The sequence below is a fragment of the Suillus subalutaceus genome, assembly GCF_016647625.1.
Source record: "Suillus subalutaceus strain FC151 chromosome Unknown DFJ58scaffold_4, whole genome shotgun sequence".
In the NCBI taxonomy this organism is placed as follows: Eukaryota; Fungi; Basidiomycota; class Agaricomycetes; order Boletales; family Suillaceae; genus Suillus; species Suillus subalutaceus.
In genome coordinates, this window is record NW_024540253.1 from 782,667 (window position 1) to 803,398 (window position 20,732).

At 45.3% G+C, this 20,732-nt stretch overlaps 5 protein-coding genes across 5 annotated transcripts; 1 reads left to right on the forward strand and 4 right to left on the reverse strand.

Moving 5' to 3' along the window:
* Positions 1-181: 181 nt before the first annotated feature.
* Positions 182-566, reverse strand: DFJ58DRAFT_620339 (carbohydrate-binding module family 48 protein; the record flags this gene model as incomplete). The annotated part of the gene is made up of 3 exons (XM_041381027.1): positions 182-367; positions 436-484; positions 535-566. Coding segments are annotated over 3 exons (267 nt in total), but the record flags the coding sequence as incomplete, so codon positions are not given.
* Positions 567-665: 99 nt separating this feature from the next.
* DFJ58DRAFT_758796 (uncharacterized protein) lies at positions 666-4,269 on the reverse strand. The gene is made up of 4 exons (XM_041388310.1): positions 2,612-4,269; positions 1,593-2,506; positions 1,259-1,543; positions 666-1,204 (listed from the first exon to the last, which is right to left on the reverse strand). Exons 1-4 carry the CDS (start codon positions 4,185-4,187, stop codon positions 758-760), a joined length of 3,222 nt encoding a protein of 1,073 aa, XP_041250423.1. The 5' UTR covers positions 4,188-4,269; the 3' UTR covers positions 666-757.
* A 359-nt stretch (positions 4,270-4,628) lies between these two features.
* Positions 4,629-5,446, reverse strand: DFJ58DRAFT_324427 (uncharacterized protein). The gene is made up of 4 exons (XM_041379855.1): positions 5,245-5,446; positions 5,064-5,198; positions 4,925-5,017; positions 4,629-4,876 (listed from the first exon to the last, which is right to left on the reverse strand). The coding sequence occupies exons 1-4, from the start codon at positions 5,395-5,397 to the stop codon at positions 4,757-4,759; spliced, it is 501 nt and encodes a 166-aa protein (XP_041250424.1). The 5' UTR covers positions 5,398-5,446; the 3' UTR covers positions 4,629-4,756.
* A 443-nt stretch (positions 5,447-5,889) lies between these two features.
* DFJ58DRAFT_721786 (Mechanosensitive ion channel-domain-containing protein) lies at positions 5,890-9,212 on the forward strand (the record flags this gene model as incomplete). The annotated part of the gene is made up of 12 exons (XM_041384832.1): positions 5,890-6,407; positions 6,458-6,881; positions 6,933-7,008; positions 7,057-7,649; positions 7,704-8,125; positions 8,180-8,214; positions 8,267-8,304; positions 8,360-8,427; positions 8,481-8,502; positions 8,552-8,745; positions 8,800-8,808; positions 8,861-9,212. 12 exons carry the CDS (start codon positions 5,890-5,892, stop codon positions 9,210-9,212), a joined length of 2,751 nt encoding a protein of 916 aa, XP_041250425.1.
* Positions 9,213-19,013: 9,801 nt separating this feature from the next.
* On the reverse strand, positions 19,014-19,792 carry DFJ58DRAFT_836503 (uncharacterized protein; the record flags this gene model as incomplete). Its single annotated transcript, XM_041392300.1, has 4 exons — positions 19,014-19,080; positions 19,240-19,259; positions 19,375-19,622; positions 19,702-19,792. The coding sequence occupies 4 exons, from the start codon at positions 19,790-19,792 to the stop codon at positions 19,014-19,016; spliced, it is 426 nt and encodes a 141-aa protein (XP_041250426.1).
* Between the last annotated feature and the right edge of the window lie 940 nt (positions 19,793-20,732).

The window sequence follows — 20,732 nt, forward strand, 5'->3', positions numbered from 1 at the left end:
CAGCGCTTGTGGCATTAGTGGAATCAGATTCAGTGATTCCACCTTGTTGATCCGCTTCCAATGCTTTCTGCGGGGAGGTCTCGCTAGAAAGCAACAACTCTTCAGGTAATGTGGTGGCTGAAGTCATGGAGTCGGTGGGACCTTGGGGAGCAGTGGTTGATGGGTGTTCCATTATAGGCGTGGGTTTAGAGGGCGCGATAAGAACATTATTAAGGTTCCCGGCACCATCTAACTCTGTTGGGCGGTCATCGCGGGTGACCCATTTTCCGTCCACAATGAACTTATATGGAACTTTCTCATTCCAAGGAACCCTGACATTGCCTACGAAACCAGATGTGCCCTTGGGCAGATGCATAGTGCAGGACCACTACCAGGATACGAAAGTAACGAAACTGAGCCTGCGGCGGACTTTGGGTAGGCAGGGAAGCCACTTACGTGGTCGAATGAGCCAGTTAAGATCACATCCGAAGCCTCACTATAGGGCCTGAGAGTAGAAGGTGAGCACAAGCGCTCATCAACTTGGAGACAACATACCACGAGAATTCGGCTTCATGCAAGTCGTCCATGGTGTCAGACGAAGAGTAGAAGGAGGGAGAGAACAACCTGCAGGAAACCCTGCCGTAAAGTCCTCATGTTGGCAATGATTCAAGCCGAGCCGTGGGGTGTCACACGGCTGAGTCGTGACAAAATATAAATGTACCTAGACCTATGTAAGTAACAAAATGAAGAAAGCGCAAAGGGTTATATCTATTCACTATCAACGACTTCCCTTCTTGTCCGCTCTCCATTCCTTGAACATTCCGTCAAGACTCTTGTATAATAGGTGGGACGGCAGACATCGAATTATCTCACTCATCTTCTCCTCTGCTTCTGCCTTTCCCTTATCACCAGAAGCCTTCCGCGCAAAGTCCACTGACAAGTGGAATAACGCTAGTACCGCTAACGATACGTGCGTCTGCTGGGCACCGTGCGACGAGGACTGTGAGAGAGCGGCCAAAAGTGGCCCCGACACGCTCGGGGCTGATATCGCAGGCGTAGATTGGGAAAAGGGGGTGGCTCGCTCGCCTCTGACCAGTCTGAGAAGAATCTCCATCATGTTATCTACCTCAGTTAAATGCGTCTTCACGAAGCGCTGTCGTTCTGTGGGAACACCGACAGGGGAGTTGGCTGCCCACCCATCCAGCACTGTCCAGATCGTCGGAGCCTTAGAGACAAAATAGTCAGGATCGAGACTCCTGTCAAGATAGTGAAAACGAACTGGGTCAGGATCTACAACTGCGATTTTTTTTTCCCACCCATCAGCAGCATCCCCTGCTACCCAGAACATTCTTCCAAACATGCTCTTCAGCCACTCCTGGACATCGCCCGACTTAACCCACTTAGGTTCCGACAATGGACGCTCAGTATCAAGATGGACCATTAAAGTGATCTTTGAAGGTAGTGTAGTCTTTGAGAAGGAGGGTAGAGTCTCATCAGTGCTGGACGCTTCAGATAGCGTTGGTAAAGGAGAATATGATTTTGTCGCATCAGAAAGTCCCTCGATCTATTAATAGTGTTAGAGAAGATAAGAGCGGACAAACAGATAATCTTACCAAAACGCCCTTGAGGCCATCGTCGCTACCTTTATCGAGGGATATGTGGACTTCGATTCGACCCTCAGATCGGTAAACCTTCAAGTGTTCGACCACTTCTGCGTCCACGACCAAACGCCTACTGCCGGCAGCATACGATATTGACAAGCGGTTTGCAGATGGCACTGGGCCACCTTTCGAGACTGCCGTACTCGCTGGAGGGTGCGATGGCTCGCCATATGTTGAACCGGAAGAGGTGGACAACAATGTATTCGAAGTAGGAGAGGCAGGGGGCTCAGGAAGGTGCTCTTGATCCGCAGATTCGTTGGCACCTTTGGCATGCATAGTAACTTCTTCGTGCTCGACCGGAATTTCGCCGGTAAGCTCCAAGACAACTAGCTCTTCTGCACCCACATCCTCGTCGAGAATTGTTGACGCGAGTGACGCCTCTGTTTGAAGGGGCTTCGCGCCGGAAGCCTGAGTGTCGGATACCTGCGTATCAAGGTACCCAGCATGATCAGCAGACTGTTTCTCGCTATGAGGCATATCAGACTGAACAACAGGAGGAGAGCCATGACCAGTAGAAGAACTTGTGTCAAAGGAAGAGCTCAAATAAATAGCATGAGAAGAATCAGCTAGAGCAGCTGATGCATCAAAGAGCTTATCAACATTTTCATCATCAACAGGCTGGGTGGCTGGCGAACCATCACCACCCTCTTCAGGTGCAGAAACCAAAATGTCCACGTTCGGCTGTGTAGCGACAGCACTACCATGGTTTACACCAAGGTCAACAGCAGCGACATCTGAGGACGCTGACGGCTTGATTCCTTCAGCATTCGGGACAGCATCATGATTGTCCCCAGCATGTGAGCCATCAGGCTGCTCATGAACACCTCCTGAAGAGGCAATTCCGTCCATGTCAGTACTATGGGAGCCTTTAAGATATACGTTAGTTTGTACAGCCTTGAGCCACGAATGGACGCTCCCCCCAAGCTCGAAAGCATCCACCCAAAGCGAAAAATGAGGAGGGTTCAACTCACCATTCCCATTGATGAAAGTATTCGTAGCAGGAACGAAATGGGGAACACTTGCAGCATGGCTCTCCTCTTCATCCATATCATCAACAGTAGTAGCCGCATCGACATCGACATCGACATCGACATCGGCGCCTACGTCGCCTTCATCCTCAGCGATAGCGGCCATGAGCCAATCACCTTCACTAGCAGTTTCTGCCACGCTGGGCGCTGCGCTTCCACGACCCACCCCATCCAAGTCAACACTGATATTATCGTCCATCTGGCTGCTGCGAGGAGGCGGCGGTCTTTCTCGACCTTCCTCTGCATCGCCATCATCATCCTCAAGCTTCTTGCGCTTGCCTTTGCGCGTGTCTGGAGGTGCAGTATACGAAGCATTATGCGGAATGGGATGCGAGTCATCGGGAGAAACAGGAGTGTGAAAATAAATGCGGATGCGAGAGGGTGGAGGCGACGTCAACGAGGACGACTGCTCCTGGTAAGAAGCATCCGGCTTCGTATCTGCCACGTCTGCTGTTGGTGCGGGTTCTGATTTTGGGGCACCAGTATGCATGTCTTCATCCTTAACTTGCTCTTGTGAGGATTCCAAAAGAGAAGCAGCAACCTCTTTTTCTTCAGCTTTGATAGGAGATGGTAGCACTCCCCACGTCCATCCAAGTTCAGGCATCTCGAGGCCCACAATTTTAAAGTCAGTGAGCGTGCGCCGATTTTCGTCCTTCTTACCGCTGCTTGCAAATTGCGATGCATCACGGTTTCCAAAATTTGTACTGCCATCCTGGCGGCCTGCACGACCTGAAGTATGTCCTTGACCTCGTCCACGGAACGCAGCATTGTTTTGGTGATGCTGATGTCCGGCGTTGAACGACCCACCTCTGCGATTGTGAAAGTCCTTGTTAAAGCCTCCTCTCGATCCGTGTCCACGCAGAGGATTTTGTTGAGCAGCGGCGCCACCTCGTCCGCTGCCATTGTTCACGAATATGCTGCCGCCTCTGCCGCCACGTTGTCCGGTCAATCCTCCCCGGTTTCCACCCATGACTGCACCTCTGCCTCTGCCAGAGTTCATATTGCCTCCTCTTCCGCCCATTCCACCTCTGTTTCCACCTAGGGGCATCTGATTGGCGCCAGGTTGCCCTTGACCCTGACCTTGGTTTTGGGGATAGATTCCGACACTCCCCGGCGGTGCAGGAGGGGGTTGAAACTGAGGTTGAGGAGGGGGCGGTCCAAGTTGTCGGTTCTGACCGTGATGTTGATTCGGGCCATCAAACCGTTGGCGTTTGGCAGGGGGAAGATGTTGAGGTGGGGTGTGATGAAGACCATGGTTATGTCGGGGCTGCTGTTGGGGTTGGGGCTGCTGTTGAGGAAAATACGGTTGCGGAGGTGCCATCGTTTGTGTCACATGCGGATACGCTGGCTGCGGCTGGGCTACGATTGACTGTTGGGGCTGAGGAACATACGGTTGCTGATAGCCAACGGAGGGTTGATACGGATTGTACTGCTGTTGAGGTGGAGGTGGCGGCGGTTGGATCACAGGCGGCGGCGGTTGATACTGTTGTTGAGGATGATGTCTCTGCTGCCAATGCATGCCTTGACCACCATAACCGTAATTTGCATACAAAGCACTTTGTTCAGGGGGAGGTCTTGGAGGCTGCTGAGGAGCGGACCATGCTGGAGTGTAAGCTGGAGTCGCCTGTTGTTGTTGCTGTTGTTGCTGCTGCTGCTGGGCTGCCGCTACCCAATAAGCGGAATAATCTGGAGGTGCAGCAGGCGGGGGTCCTGGAGGTAGTGGTGGTTGCGGCGGGTTGTATGTCGGTTGCGGTATAAAAGGATTTTTATTCATTACAGAATCCTGAAGCTGCCGTCGTCACCGTCGTGGTCGCCGATGGACAGCTTGTCGTCGTCGTCGTCGTCGTCGCTCGTATGCGTGATTACTGCAGTCGACACTGAAAATGCAACGAACACATTCATGCTTATGTCAGCTCTCAATGGCCTTTACGGTTTGGTGATGTCCGTTTTACATATTAGCCTGGGATGAAAAAAAATACAATTACAGTGTAAAAATAATGCCATAGAAATACAGGGATTGAGATTGATATAAATCGTCAATTAATATGAGTGTGGTCACGCTATGTAACAGAGCGCGGCAGTCCTGTCTTACATATTTTCCTGACTTGAGCCAGTGGAGGCACCTGACTCGGACGTGCCCGCGCTCGGACCACCGGTCTGGGTCGGCGGGCTTGAGTGCAGCTGACTTAGTTTATCGTGACGTTCACGCTGCAAATATTAAGATATTGGCGCATGTTCCGAATATAGCACACCTACATCATGATCATTCTTATCCTTGGTGACCTGGTCGACGTGTGTTCGCGCAGTCGAAAGGTCATGTTTGTGTTTCTCTAGCTGCTGTTGCTGAGTCTAGAATATTTAAGCGTCGAGAAGAGGGTGGACAAAGGCTACATACATGAAGGCCCGCCTGCGCATTGTGAAGGTCTGCAACAGCTATATCATGTTTGCGGGTGATGGTATGGAGGGAATTAACGGTCTGCAGCTCCAGCTTTTCCAGCTTCCTGACGGCTTTCTCTGCTTTTTCTACGGACTAAAAAATCTCAGGAGTGGATAGAATCCAGGAATAAATGCCTTACCTTGGAAGCCTTGGCTTCTGATTTCTCGTGCTTGTACACGTCTTTGAAGGCTGACTGCAATTTCTTTTCCTCAGATTTGGTCTCCGTCGAGAATTCCTTTTCAAGCTTCTTCATAGACTCTGGATCTGCAGGAAGTTCTGTAGGTGCGGACATATTTGTTGGAGAGGAAGGTGTATGATGAAGTTGAGAAACGAACGATATAGCAGTGATTACCTAGCTTGAAGCCCCTGAGGCAGACAGAGACATAGTATATGCCGATTTGATTTTTCACGTGGCAACTGGGCATAACAACAGAAATCTAAATCAGCGATCATCGCAAAAGAACGATCCGCTCTGGAGTCCTTTCCATCTTACGGCCATCTTGCAGATTCTATAGCTCCACAAGCGCGAGGTCATTGTTGATTCTGTTCGCTTTACTGAAAGACGCCCATATTAATATCTGCTCCATATCCAGCTAGCCTGACCAAATAAGCACTTGTAATCGCCATCACATCGCGCTCACCTGTTTCTCCCAGAGTCCCTGGTCGAGCAAGCTTGTTAACTGATTCCAGTATCAGTGTGCAGCTAGGAAAGCATTATATCTGTCGGTAATTGCAGCCGATTCAGACTGCCCTGTGACGTAAAGCTGCTGATACATGGAGCACGATGAAAGACAGACTCCGTCCTCCCCCTTCATTTGCGCCTCACGATCCGTTGTTCGTCTCTGACGACACCAGCGAAGAGGACCATTTTGTGAACTCCACACCTTCGTCTCTTTTCCAAGCTGGTTCAAGCACCTCCCAGCTGGTGCTAGACCGTTATCCATCACAAGATTCAGTTGCATACCGTTCCCAGGTCAATTTGATGAGCAACTACGAAAAAAATGTTTACAGGTCACCACAAAGCAGCAGACAGGAAAGCGGGGACTCGAATCCATCTCACACCAGCATTACGCAGACAGGGACTCAGAAGCCATCTGTCCACTATCATGAGGATGTAATTTCACCACCCGCTACTGGAAGTTACCTCGGATTTCCCAAATCAGACTCACGTCAATCCTCGGACGACGAAGATGAGGAAGACGAATTCGATTGGAGCGGTGACGAGGATCTCAACAATGAGGAAGCCAAGTTCGAGAAGAAAATGGGTGTACAAATCAAACCTCGCGGCTGGGGCATTATTAGGTATGTTTGCCGAAGACGTATACCTTCTCCGACCAACACGAACATTATAGGCTAGTTACTCTACTTTTCTCTTCACTCATCGGGTCCACCTTCCTTGCGGCAGTCTTGATAACTCCCGCACTCCTTGTCCATTTCTTCTGGTACAAGCCACACCCAACGGACTACAGGCATTTTGTCGACATCAATATCGAGGCTTGGCTCTTCTGGGCAGCAGCCAATGTCGTCATTTCTTGGGGTCTCGCAATGATCATCGACATTGTACCTGTCATCATACGTGTGGCGATTGCAGTCACATGGGGCCATGTCTCAGAGACCGTTAGAACAAAGCTCGAGTTGTATGCCTCAATCAAGGATACCATCAAACCTTTATTCTATGCCGCGAGCGCCTGGCTCAGCTGGAACATTCTGTTCCAGAATATCTTCAAGTTGAATGACTCATCTAATGCCCAGAATTATGCTCGCTACACGGACCGTGTGAGCACTATTCTGTCACTCTTCATGTTCTGAAGCTCATTGAAACACCAGGTCGCCCAAGTAATTGAATTCCTGTTCTTCTTTACCCTGGTGATATGCATTCAAAGGATGCTCTCCCATGCTATTGGTGAGGTCATCTGATTCGTGTCAAAATCACAAGTCTCATTGCTCCCAGCGTTTGCATTCCATAGGACTGCGTATAAGGAACGTCTGGACGAAGTTAAGAAAGCCCTCCAAGTGATAGAAACGCTTCGCAACTACAAGCCCAAATCATCGGCCCGTCACAAGTCCCATAGCTCCCATCCGATGTTTGCGACCTTTACTGGGCTCAATCCGTTCAGCGACAAAGAACATTACAATATTCTCAGTAGCAGATTGCGCTCTGAGAGCTCCGCACCAAGTGAAGGTGACGAAGCGGATATGGAGGACAGAGCAAAGCTGAAGAAGAAAAAGGATAAAGGGAAACAAAGGCAACGCAAGTCGACCTCAGGAGATCTCGAGTCCTCGACTACTACGCCAGAACAATTTGCTTCCATCGCCGCAACGCCAGCTGCTCACTCCCCAGTCGAAAAGCATACGACTCACAAATATCCTCCTACCCCTTCCAACCAGCGTTCTGTTGACCCATACACCGAAGATCACACCATTGTCGTTCAAGCAGCAAAGGCGTTCAAAACTGCTGTACTGCACGATGCCCGGAATGTCAAAGGTGCTACTGACGAGCTTGATGCGCTGGTCTCTAGTGTGAGCTCAACACACGAAGCAAAGGTAGGAGCATTTGAAACTGCGTTATATGTACGCTAAAACTAACTTGGACGTCAGCGTCTTGCCAGGGCGATATACAGGACTTTCAGAGATCGCCGACATACTTACCTCGTTCCCGAAGACTTCTACCCCGCATTCGCTACACAGGATGAAGCCAAAGATGCTTTCCGGGTTTTCGATAAGGACAACAACGGTGACGTATCGCGGTCTGAGATCAAGTCTTCGCTACTTCGCGTGTACAAGGAACGTCGCTTCCTGTGGCGCAGTATGCATGATGTTAGCGCTGCACTCAAGACTCTCGATCAAATTTTGCTACTCGTCGCTCTCATCATCTTATTCTTCATCTCGTTGAGCATTTTTGGTGTCAATGTGACGCAGTCCTTGACGAGCGTATATTCCCTCGGTCTCGCAGCCAGCTTCGTATTCAAGAACTCTGCGAGCAATGTCTTTGATGCAATCATGTTCTTATTTGTAACTCAGTGAGTCACATGGTTGTATGCGCTTGAGTATCAGGATGACCCTCTCGTTTACAGTCCCTTTGATACTGGTGATCGATGCTTCATCGATAGTGAGCCCCTGAATCGTGGGCTGGGTGTTGCTAATGACATTTTCGTTTTCAGACGAGAATCTAGTTGTTAAGAAGATGAATTTGTTTGCGGTATGCGCATTTACCTGGAATGGATGTACAGTCCTCCTGATGCTTTCTTTATCAGACGGTATTTGCTCGATCAGATGGTACTGAAACATATTACTTCAACAGTCAGCTATTCACGAAGTTCATGTACGCATCCAAGCATTTGTTATGCACCACATGATATCTGACAATGCCTACAGTACGAACGTCCGCCGTAGCGATGTACGGGCCTCTTGCACCTCTGAATGTGTTGTACTGATTACCCTGGCAGAAAATGGCGGAGTCTTGTACCATCCAAGTTGCTTGGCGTACGCCACAAGCAAAGCTAGATGCGCTTGAGGAAAAGCTGAATACGTGGCTTTCCACTGAGGAGAACAGGTGGTTCCAGCCGACCACGTCAGTTGTATTGCAAAACATAAGTTACCAGCGCTATCTGGAGTGTACTATTGGTATCTCGCACAACTCGTATGTTTGTTTTTCATATAGGAAAGAAGCACAGAAGCTGATCATGTTTTTCAGAACGTGGCAGTAAGTTGCGGAGTATGTGGGTTGATTGTGTTTTGTTGATGATTTCCTGCAGAGACTGGGGCCTCCGGAATACGCGCAGGACCGCATTCCACGCAGCAGTTCAATACTACTGCCGGGAGCTAGAGATCACCGCATATGAGGCACCTATGCCCATCACATATGCAGATACTAACACGCAACAATATACTGTTCCCCAAGAAGCAGTACTACCCAATGTCTTTTCAGATATCCAGTCTCCTGACAGCCAACGTTCCCCCGATGCAAGTCGAAAGAGCCTCCTTGGTTTCGTACCTCCGCAGGATCAAGGTACTCATTTGACACGTGCACACAACCGTGTGCGCAAAGGCAAGAGTCGCAAAGCAGCTGTGCGGGGAGTGGGTGCGGACGGTGGTGGAAATGGTTGAGCTTTATCCTTTCTAAGTCTCGACCGCGCAAGACGGTTTATTTGAACACTTAAACTTAAATCCCCGACCCGTAGAGCAACTCTGCTAAGGGGTGTGTCTCTGAACCGGATTGTCGGTGTTGGTGGTGTAATTGAGATGTAGATCATTTTCTCTTGTTTTATGACTTTCACAGTGACGTGATTGCGTTTTATGTTTTGTCTTTTGTCAACAGTCATCATTTCTTGCCATCGATTCATCTTTTGCGACGTCAAACGCTCGATTCTGAAGACTAAATTTCGTTGTAATCTGTCTAACTCTTTCTTGCATGGTGCAGGTTCGAAACTTGTCAACAAGAGCAATTTCTTCACTTGAAGGTCCATCTTTATCAGTCTTAGTCAAGCGGTTACAACAACAGATTAGAAATCCGTTCCTCGTGTGGTGCAGGCTGGAAACCTGCGAACAACAGTTTTTTTTTTTTCGTGAGCACACCTTCAATGTTCACTCATTGGTAAATCCTTTAACACAATATTAACTAGTTAGAGTGAAACCAAAATGGTTGCTGTACCTGAACAGATCTGAAATCTGTCCCCCTGTTGCACAGGTTCAAAACCTGTTAACAACAATGTTTTCTGGGTTACTCGAAGGTAAGTTTTAACAATCCATAGCCAAGTAAGTGGTAGTTCCTGACTCCCATGGTTAGTGGGGGAGGGTTCTGTCTGCAGCAAATAAAATTTTCTCTACCAAAATTTCTGTGGGTATAAGATTATGTCAGCCTTATGTTAGCTCAGGATACCTGGTAGAGCTGGCAGGGAGTTTTGCCAGCAGTACCAGCATCAACTGATGTGTTTCAACCTTGTCAACGTCTTGTTGATTGGTTTCAGCTTGGATGTTTTTGACTTGTCTCCTCCATACAAGTTCTTTGTCTCCCGACTCCCACAGTAGTGGGGGAGGGTTCTGTTTGCAGCAAATGTGCCATTCTCTGCAAATGGACCTGTGGGAATTTCCCATGCAGTCCTTTCCCACGCAGTCCCCAGCTCGAGCCTCAAGGAAGAGGACTGACAGGAACTCCCAATGCGAATAGTATCACTAAATAATTGCAGGTGGGGCAGGACTATGAAGGACGATGACTTCAGTGACAAGACGCGGCGGTGAATAGCTTGGCATGTCTTACTTCACATTTCATGACAACAGTTGACAAACGGAGAATTGAGAGTGTGTCAGTGGAATTGATATATTTCATGGGCATTGCAGCAGTGATATAGAAACATGTGGCTAATGAAAGATTGTGTTACAAGAAGACACATCGTTTGACATCAATGAAGGTAGAATGAGCCTGAGTCTGATATTCAGGCTGTCAGCTCTGGTAAAAGCTGGCAGAGTTGGGAACTGGCGCATATGATGAGGGTACAACAACTCTGCTAAGGTGCAATGCAGAGCAAATGAAAGAAATATAAATGCTCTAAGCTCTGGGTGGGAGATAGGGCTATACTCTCTCTAAGTGTTGGTTGAGGTGTGATGTGAATCGTTTGACCTGGGGAAGCAGATGGCAGCAGAGAAATGATCCAAAGCACGCTGAATGAGCGCCTAAGGGAGTGCCTAAGCACGGGAAAGCGCCAGAGTGCGCAAAGTGCTGGGGAAGCGGCTCTCAGTGCAGGATGAAGTCTATTTGAAGTGGGATAATGATTGTTGCTCTAAAGTGCGGCTCTATACTGGTGCTCAGTGGTACTAGATGGGTGGTAGAAGGTAGTAGAAGAGTGTAAGTAATGCCTCCTCAGCTCAACACAAAGTGAACCAGAGTGAGGTAAAGTGCTATGTAATAGCTACTGGGCCATGAGAAATGGTGCCATACAATGTAGGTAATAATGAAAGGTACATGAAATAGTAAAAATAGCAAACTAATGTGTACCTGTGGGCTGGATGGACAGTGGATGGATGCTCCTGGATGATGGGCGACGCAGAGCGCTTAAGCGCGAGAAAGCGCTGGAGGCGCACGCGCGGGAACACTGCGGCTGGTGCGGGAAAGTAGTGCGCGCCTTGCGGCTAGCGCGGGAAAGCGGGGCACTCTATAGGGAATGGCTAGGAATGATGTTGTGCAGTGATGAGATGAGACTGGTAATGGCTTGGTGACACAAGCCGTGATATAGGCCATATGTGGCTGTAGGGGCACGAGCCTCTACAACAGGCGCTACGATTTACCTCAACAGATTAGAAATCTGTCCCTCTTGCTCTGGAGGGTGCTGGCTTGAAACCTGCCAACAACATTTTTTCTTTGGTGTCACACCTTGGGCATTCACTGATGGTTTGACCCTTAATTGTCTTCAGTGGTCACTGCCAAAGTGGTGATGTCGAGAATTCCCCAACCACATATATTCTTATGTTGGGACTTCCCAACCAACCATTCTGATCCCTGACTCCCATGATTAGTGCAAGAAGGGTTTTATCAGATGCAGACATGCTCTCATTTCTGCCAAAGGGTGTGTTGTGGGAATATGCTGACATACCTTGGGTGACCACTGACTGGTTACCCCACCAATTTGCCCTGCTTATTATTTATAGCATGTGAGACATTTAAATACATTTGTTTTTTGGTGGACACTCTTGAGCTTAAGCTTAGGTGCAGTTTGTACAGTGACTCTGGATTCAAAATTCCTGGTTCAAAACTGCATGTGATGACTGTACATGATATATGTTGTGATTGATTTGATCAATTGTCAATAGGCTTTGATAGGACAGACTGTAGCTACTAGTATATAGCCTATGAATCTCATATCAATCACTGCACCCACATGGACCTTGAAGCACAAACACAGCATCACTGACACCAAATGATGGTTGTCATCATAACAGGTGCAATTGCTCAGATCACATGTCTGTATAATTTTTTATTCTTATCCTGCTCTGAAAGGATTCCTTATCACATGTCTATCCTCACCAGCCAAGCATGGGTATACAAGCTGATCAGTGGTGTGGGTATCACAACCTGGCAGGCACATATAAGAAAAGTGCTCAGCCAGTATAAGTGAGTCTCAGCTCTGCCTAGCTGCTATACTCGCAGAATGCAAGAACGTTCGACCCTAAAGGGGAAGCAAGGAAAGCAAGGATCCACAGAATGATGCTGAACAACCCTGGTGAATGGCGGTGAACGCGCGAGAAAGCGCGCTGAAGGCGCGTGCAGGAAAGTGAAGTGCAAAAGTGCGTGAAGCGCGGGAAGGTAGTGCAAGTGATGCACAAGTGTGGAAGATGTATACTGAGACTGATAAGAGGAAAAGCGCGGATCTAGACAGATACTGATAGTGCCACTAGCTATAGACTGATGCTAGGGCCTCAAGACAATGATGGATACATGCATTGCATGGTACTAACTGGTGATAGATACTGAGTGGTAGGAAGGTAAGGTAGGAAGGTAAGGTAAGGTGGAATGTTGGGTGTAAAATGAACATGAGAGTATGTAAGTTCTACCTAAGCGCTCTCCCAGGGCTTGGAGCCGAATGGGGAGTGCTTTAAGTATGTAAGTGAGGTAAAGTGATGTAAAGTAAGGGTCCATGACGAAATAGGAAGTGTAATATGCTAAATATGGTCAGATAATGAAAGGGACATACCGAGGGACTGGTCAGACGATGGATGGATGCTCCTGGATGATGTGTGACGCGATGCGCTTAAGCGCGAGAAAGTGCGCAAGGCGTGCATGCAGGAAAGTGTCACACCTATGGCGTGTTTCGCGGGAAAGCTGTGCATGATATGCAGAGTCGACTGAAGACTTGGTGGAAGTCATATGTGGATTATGGTGCGAGTCGTGCAATGAAGCCCAATATCATGAGTTGTGAAAAGGTGTGAAATATGCCCATATGTGCCTGCAGAAACGCGAGTCTCTACAGTGGTCACCCAGACCAAATCAGACACAACTTTGGTGTTGACCTTGAGATTTTCAATGAATTGTTGGAGGTTCTTCACCAACATGAATTCATTCAGTCCTGCAATGGTGTCACTGTATACATGTGTTACAGGACTCTTGTCTCACCACATCAGAGAGAGATTCCAGTGTTCTCCTGACACAATTATAAGGTAAATACATCAACTGTTCAATATAAGTAATAGTATGCTGATTTTTGCAGATATTTTAAACACATACTCATGTTCTTTTCATCACCTCCCTTCTACACCTCAAATGTTCAGTTCCCGACTCATAACACCTCCATTTCTGTGGCAATTCATGCTGATCCATGATTCCAATTCTTTGATGATTGTATCAGTGCTGTTGATGGTACTCACATTTGTGTTTTTGTGTTGCTTGAAGACCATGTCATCCTGCACAACCAGAAATGCCTCTTATTGCAAAACTGCTGTTTATATGTGACTTGAATTTTTTTTTCATGTACTCGCTCACAGGGTGGGATGGTGCAGTCGCTAATGCTACCCTTTGGAATGATGCATGCTTGCATGATTTGCACATGCTCCAACACAGGTACCTTCTGGCTGATGTGGGCTTTGGTATGTGTGATGCACTTCTCATACTGTATTGAGGTGTGTGCTATCACCTGAAGGAATGGCACCAAGCTAATCTCATGCAAGTTCATTTGTTCTGCATTCATCTCTCTATTAAATCATTTTTAGGCCATGAGACTCAAAAGAGTCATTCAATCTGCAACACACCACACTGCACAACATCATTGAATGAATATTTGGTGTTATGAAGTGGCAATGGCACATTTTGACATGTGTGCCTGAATATAAGATGGATATCCAGGCCTGGATCCCAGAAGCACTATGTACCATTCACAACTTCATGTGGAGACACAACACTGATATCTTTGATCTTGCTCTCAAGTACTATGGGTATGATCTTGTAGAGGATGATGGTATAGGATCTGGTACACTTTCTGAAGGACTGGCAAATACTCCTGAGTGGAGATGAGCAGATGTTCATCAGGAAGCAATTGCACTAGTGATGTGGACTGATTATCTTGAGGAATGCAAATGAAGGGGACTCCCATTGCCATAGTTGTAGGTATTACATGAATTTTGTACTATTAAATAATCTGCATGCTACAACACAATCATATATTCTTGTGAGTCAGCTGACACCTGTGGTGCACACCGACCACTCAAGCCTCATCACCTCATCCAACAAGTAGAAAATGATGGCCTGGTTTTCATATTCAGCTAAAAAGTTGGCAATAGCCAAGCAATCTTTACTTGTTATGTTTGTGCATTTATTGAGGAGGGAAATGGCACTCCCAACATGCATGGAAGGCTGTGGCTGCACTGGTGGCTGTAACAGGGTTAACATGAGGTTCTTCTGCATCTCACACACTACTTCAATGAGACTCTTGATCATTTTAGCACCCTCCTGCTGTGCCAATAATGTGGCAGATGGTGGCTGGCTTTACTTCTGGGAGTCTGCAATTGATGCAGGAGAAAGTGCACTAAATTTTTGCTTTCTGTGACTAATACTTGTCCATGCCAAGCTGGAGGTAGAACCTTCAGTGGAAGGAGAGAGAAAGCCTGAGGTAGATGGAACAGGTGGCCCAAGTGATTCTAGATCCACTGGGGATGGTGATGGCCCTGGAAGTGCATTTTCTATTGCTGGGGGATGAAAGATGTAGAGATAGTAGGAGTTGCATTGCTGGTGGTGGTAGGTTAGAAGACATGAGAACCTTTCAACTTGCTTGTCATCAACCCCTGCATGATCTTGAAGTGGTCAAAGCCCTTCATCATAAAGAGCTTTGCATGAGGATGTGTCTGAAAACAATGTTAGCAAGGGGCATGCATGCAGTCTATTGTGATAAGTTACCTTGGTAAAGTGTGTCCAGATTGTTGGAATATGTAAGCATGCTCGCAGTCGAGACATGTCATTGTCTGCTTGTGTTGTTTGTTCATCTTGCCCAGTGACTTGTATGCTTTCATTATGTGCTCTTATCCTTTCCTATTGTCATTGTACTTACTGAATCCTTTGATTGCTTGGGCCAGTGCCCTATGTTCATTATTACAGTCTCACTACTTTTCTATTCAAACAAGGACACTCGTTACTATTTAGTTCATGCAGTTTTTGTACTTGAGCCTCGGATGTTTGCATCCATGCGCAACAACTGAGGTAAGACACTCTATTCAACTTGTATATTTACCTTTACTCATGCTATGCAGTGTATTTGTTATCCACAGGTAAATATACCATAGACGTTTGCATCCATGCGCAATGACTGAGTGTATCTGTTATCTACAGATCCATGTGAATAGACCTGTGTTATTCTAATACAGATATCATCCTTTCTATCTGTAATACCTGCTTCATGCTCATCATTCCACATAAAACCTGATGTACACTTGATTTTGATGACACTTTGGTATAATTTCTTTAACTACAAAAATATATGACATTGCTGGTGGCTGAAAAGTTCACTGAAAACATACCACTGTCCATTTATTCTTGCAAACTGTACCAGTCTTTTCTGCACCCCTCTGATGTAGGAATTTGCTCTTGAGGTGTGTAGATGCCTGATTAAAAGTGGCTGGCTTGAAGCCTCCATCCCCTGATGAAGGAAAGGCATGCACAAGGAACTCAGGAAAGGTGGTTTCTTCCACCTTTGACCACACTGCAGGGGATTTCTGGGTTGTTCCACCAGAGGCAGCAGCTGGTGCCACATTGATAATACCTCAAGAACATAGGAAGTGTAAAGAGCCACTGCTTGATTTATTAGACATTTTAATGACAATGTATGTATCTAGATGCTGCTATCAACAGTGATGGATGTAATTGGGTGATCCTGCTCATGTGTGGTCATCACGCGCAGTTTTGAACCAGAAATTTTGAACCCAGAGTCACTATCCAAACTGCACCTAAAGTGTTGAGGGTGTCATGCTCCTCCTATTTTGTGTTCTTGATACAGGACTCACAAGTCAAATGTTGAACTATTCAAATATTATAAACTTGCTCTTGTTAACTTCTTTTTGAAGTCTCTTTGTCCACCACCTGCTTGGCAGAAATTGCTTCTCAACTTTCTTGTTTTGGAGTCCTGCAGTTTCTTGGATTATGTCTTGGCATTGACATTGGGCTTTACTGACTCTTGTTGTGGGCAGTTTTCCATGGTATTATTTTTGCACAAATGCCTGTTTGTGATGCCCTATATGCTTGATGAATGGTAATGTCCTTCTCATAATGTTGCCCATATTGTTGAACTACATCCAAATTAGTTTACTATCCTGAATTGCATGCACATATTTACATGACAGCACCCTCTTTCTGCTCCTAGTTCCAGTCTGCTGTGTCATTGCACCTTGCCTGTTGTATATGTTGCAGTTCAATCATGACAGTGGTCATAAGTCTGTCCAACAATTTAGCAAGTTACAATTTGGACCTGCTCTAACTTTGTGATCCATACATTATCTAGAGCATGTCTGTGTGTTTCTCATTTGATCATGACACCATTGATAGCTTGATTATGGACAAGTCTGGCATCTGCTTTGATTCTTTGGATGACCATACCATATCTTTCTATCTGTGTCCTGATTGTTGGTCATCTTTGGGTAAGGGCAAGGACACCACAAGTGTATGCAAGAGGCATGCAAAACTAGAGTTCAGCACACTGACCTGTTAGAACTTGGGTACTGCCTATGCCTACCATGACAGCATGACTGATCACACAATTTATTCATATTGGATAGTTGTTTGAGTACAAAAATGAATCAATTAAACAGTCACAAAGTAAAATGTACAGTTGCAGCAATATAATGAATGAAAACTAGTACATAGACAACTGACATAAGGCATAAAGTAAGAGCACATTAAGAAATCAAGTCTGAGTGCAGAAAGAGCTGTTGGAATTGTTGTTCAAGCCTTCTTTGAAGGACAAGATGAACCTGCCTGGACTGCAGAGTGTTTAAACTATGAGAAATCAACAGAGGTATCTTCTTCTTCCCAATCTTGACTAGAGGAGTATAGGAAGGCTGCTGATGCATCTTCAGGATGTGTGAAGTGGTCTGCTCCAAGTCCATGAGTCTTATATCCTTCCAAACACTTGCAGGCAGCACTAAACCAGCATCTCTCTGGTAGTACCACATATTCCTCGTACTCCTGGAAAATATGCTCATGTATCATCAGGAAAACATGCATTTGCCATAACAAGAACTAGTTGCTATAATTGCTACAAATAGCTACTAAGATAGAGTGACTCTGGTAGACCATGGAAACTTTTTTGATGGAAACCAAAGTTGTAGCCCTTGTCAAGGGGAGTCTATCCATGGTCTCGTGACATTAATAGGATAAGACCATAGTGAGATATAAGCAAAATACTTAAAAGTGATTTGTTCAAGAAAAATTAGGCACACTGATCATTTGCTAATAACTCATTAGAATCTTAACCAAAAATGACATAAGACTATAGACTGACTTCTCTTAACAAGGGCAACAACTTTGATTTTGGTCAAAAACTTTTTCATGGTCTGCCCTAGTCATTCCTTATCATTCAAAATCCTAATAAGCAATCCTAGTTCTAGTAAGCAAAACATGGTCACATGACTTGTGTACCTGAACTTTCATAAACACATCACTTTCTAGTATTTTGCTAATAACTCATTAGGATCTTAATCAAAAATAATATGAGATCATGGATAGACTTCCCTTGGCAATGTTCACAACTTTGATTTTCATCAAAAAAGTTCTCATGGTCAAGTTGCCTAGTCATCCCTTATTCTTATCTTAATCAAACTGCTCCAGCTGCTCCCTTCTCTCCTCTCTCTCCATACACACTCTCCATCTCCTCTCTCTCTGGCTCTCTTCTTTCTATCAATTTTCGAGTTTTTTCTGCCTTTTTGGCAAGTTTATTTCTCTCTAACTCTCTTTTGCTAGCTCTGCTCCTGCTCCTCTTTCTCTGGCTTTCTTCTCTCTATCAATTTTCAAGTTTTTTTTTTTGCCTTTTTGATAAGTTTGTTTCTCTCTCTCTAACTTTTTGCTAGCTATCTCCCTTCCTTCTGCTTCTCCATTATGCTTGTCTTGTGAGAAAGAATGTGATTGACTAGACAGTTAAGGTGATAACAATACTAGACTTTGAGCAATGGCTAGCAAGTACTGTGAACAGGAGTCTAAGAAGACAAGAAGATGACATAACAAGATTAAATGAGTGTAAGAATTGTAAATGAGTTTGGGCAAAACCTGCCAAGGTTTTTGACCGAAACATGAGATACCACCTTTCTAAATGGGGCAGAAGTAAGCTGAGAGAGCAGGTGAGCCAAGCAGCTCAAGGCATCTTGAAGTAGTGAGCACATGTGTCAGATCAACAAAACAGTAGGGAAGGTGATGGAAAGCCAGCTTTCATCTCTAACAATTACATATCTGTCCAATTGTGAGTGAGGACAGTGAGTAAGGACAGGGAGCCAGAGGATTCATGATAAATTACCTTGTTCTACACTTGCTGAGTGTCATGGATGGGAAGGTTGGCATCACTATCTCTGGGCACCCAATCCCCTACCAGTCATCCCTCTTCTTAAATGCATTGGGGTCAGGCAATGCTGAACAGCTGGTACAGGGGGGTGGATGACTGAGGGAAAGGCCATAGGAAACTATGCAGATGTTAGAGAGCAGAGAACCAAACTATGGTGATGGGCAGTCTGATAGATCTGGGATGGTGTACACCTGTATTCAGAAGCTTCACACTGAGCTCTACATGACTACTGCTTCAGGCCACAATGTGGGACAATGAGCCTGAGAAGACAGATAGAGGTAGGAAGGTTAAGAGACAGTTGAAGATGTGACAATAAACAATAATTGCATTGCCAGAATGGAGATTCTCCTGATTCCCTGGGCTGATATAGTTATCAAAACTCTAGGTATCAAGACCAAAGGAGAGTGATGCTCCCACTGTCAGAGTAGCTGCCAGGGCTGTCACCACAGCTCCCACTAATGCAGCAGTGAAGAATGTGGGGGTGCTAAAGTTTACAGCTCCAAATACAATAGTATGATAGGAAGTGATTGTAGACATAAGAGCATGAGTTACAATAGGTAGTACCAGACAGGTTCTTATAGGCATCCAGCAGACAATTAGTCCAAAAGGCATACCTTAACTTCAGGGCATCCTGCTGATAATGAGTTGTTGATAGCAAGCAATCTTAAGCTTAAGCTCTGAAGCACCAGTCTGCAAGAAACATCATTGAACAGCTGAAATCTTAAGGTCTGTCTTTGCAGTTGAAATACCTTAGTGACAAGCACAGTTTCCTCATCCTCAGATTCTCTACTCTCATGGCTGGCAGCATTTCCTGAAGAACTCTGTTTCTTTGTTAGCCAAGGTATCACAAAGTCTTCAAGACTTGCCTTGTGGGTAGAATCAAGCAATTTCTTGACATTCTTCATATCAATAAAGATGTTGACCTTTTTAAGTTTCTCTGAAATGATCTTCTTTATCATCTTGGCATAATCATTCTTGTTGTTGATATTTATGGCTTCTGTGCAACTATAATTGATCACTTGAGTAAGTAGATCTCATGGTTGCCATAGCAATAGATGATCCAAGGATTAACATACCTACATGAAGCACCAGGAAGGTATTTGAAATGTACTTTTTTTTTTCAGTAACCTTATAGAGTGATTTGTTGTGCTTTGCAAGTATAGTCATGAGGAAGTCAAGGTAATTGGGTCCAGAGATGTGAAAAACAACTTCTTTCACCTTTGTAGACTTTACCTCCTTGACTTTGGTTTTGCCATTGTTTTCTGTTGAGTTTTTATGTATGTATCAAGATTTACAACAAAAACAGTCTCAAACTGAGGTATTTCTGGCTCAGGGGATGTGGAAGGCAAAGCCATCACTGGAAGCAGGTCTGCAGTCTGCCTTGAATGGTTTACAGTATGTTCTTACTCAGACAGTGCACATGGGGTCTGATTTCAGGCATTTCTGAGACACAAATTCAACTTTGCATTTTCACATAATCCTACAATCAGCTGTAAAACTATATAAATCATTATTTATGACATCATAAAAATTATACTACCATCATATAGATTATAAAGTGGTATCATTATGTTATTTTTAAACTATATATCTACATATTGTAAGAACAGAGTGATTTCCAATTGGTGTTGATGCTATGTGCATGCTCTACTAGAGCTCCTTTCATACTCTACTTTGGCTCAGAGAAGCATTCCACTTCAACCCCTTTGAGGCTCCACGTTTATTTCTATATATACCAGGATGTTTCATATATCATAGTTATAATCACTATAAAAGTCATATCTTGTGCTTAAAAGGACAATATTCTTTCTCTGTCCTATGCTGGCTTCTCTTCTTATGAATTTTCCTCTAAAACTAAAATATGCAAGTCTACTATGGTCAAATTTATCAAAGAAAGCCACCCAGACAAGTAAAACTCCTGTGGAAGATGTCTATCCAAGCTCACCTCTACTGATAGAAAGGCTGTGATTTAACATATTACTACAGGAAAGGTTAATAATGCTGTCAGCAACACTACAATATAGTATCAGCATGACATTGAATATTTATGTATTCTTATACAATATTATAAATAGTGAAAAATACAAAAACATGCAGACAGTTTTTT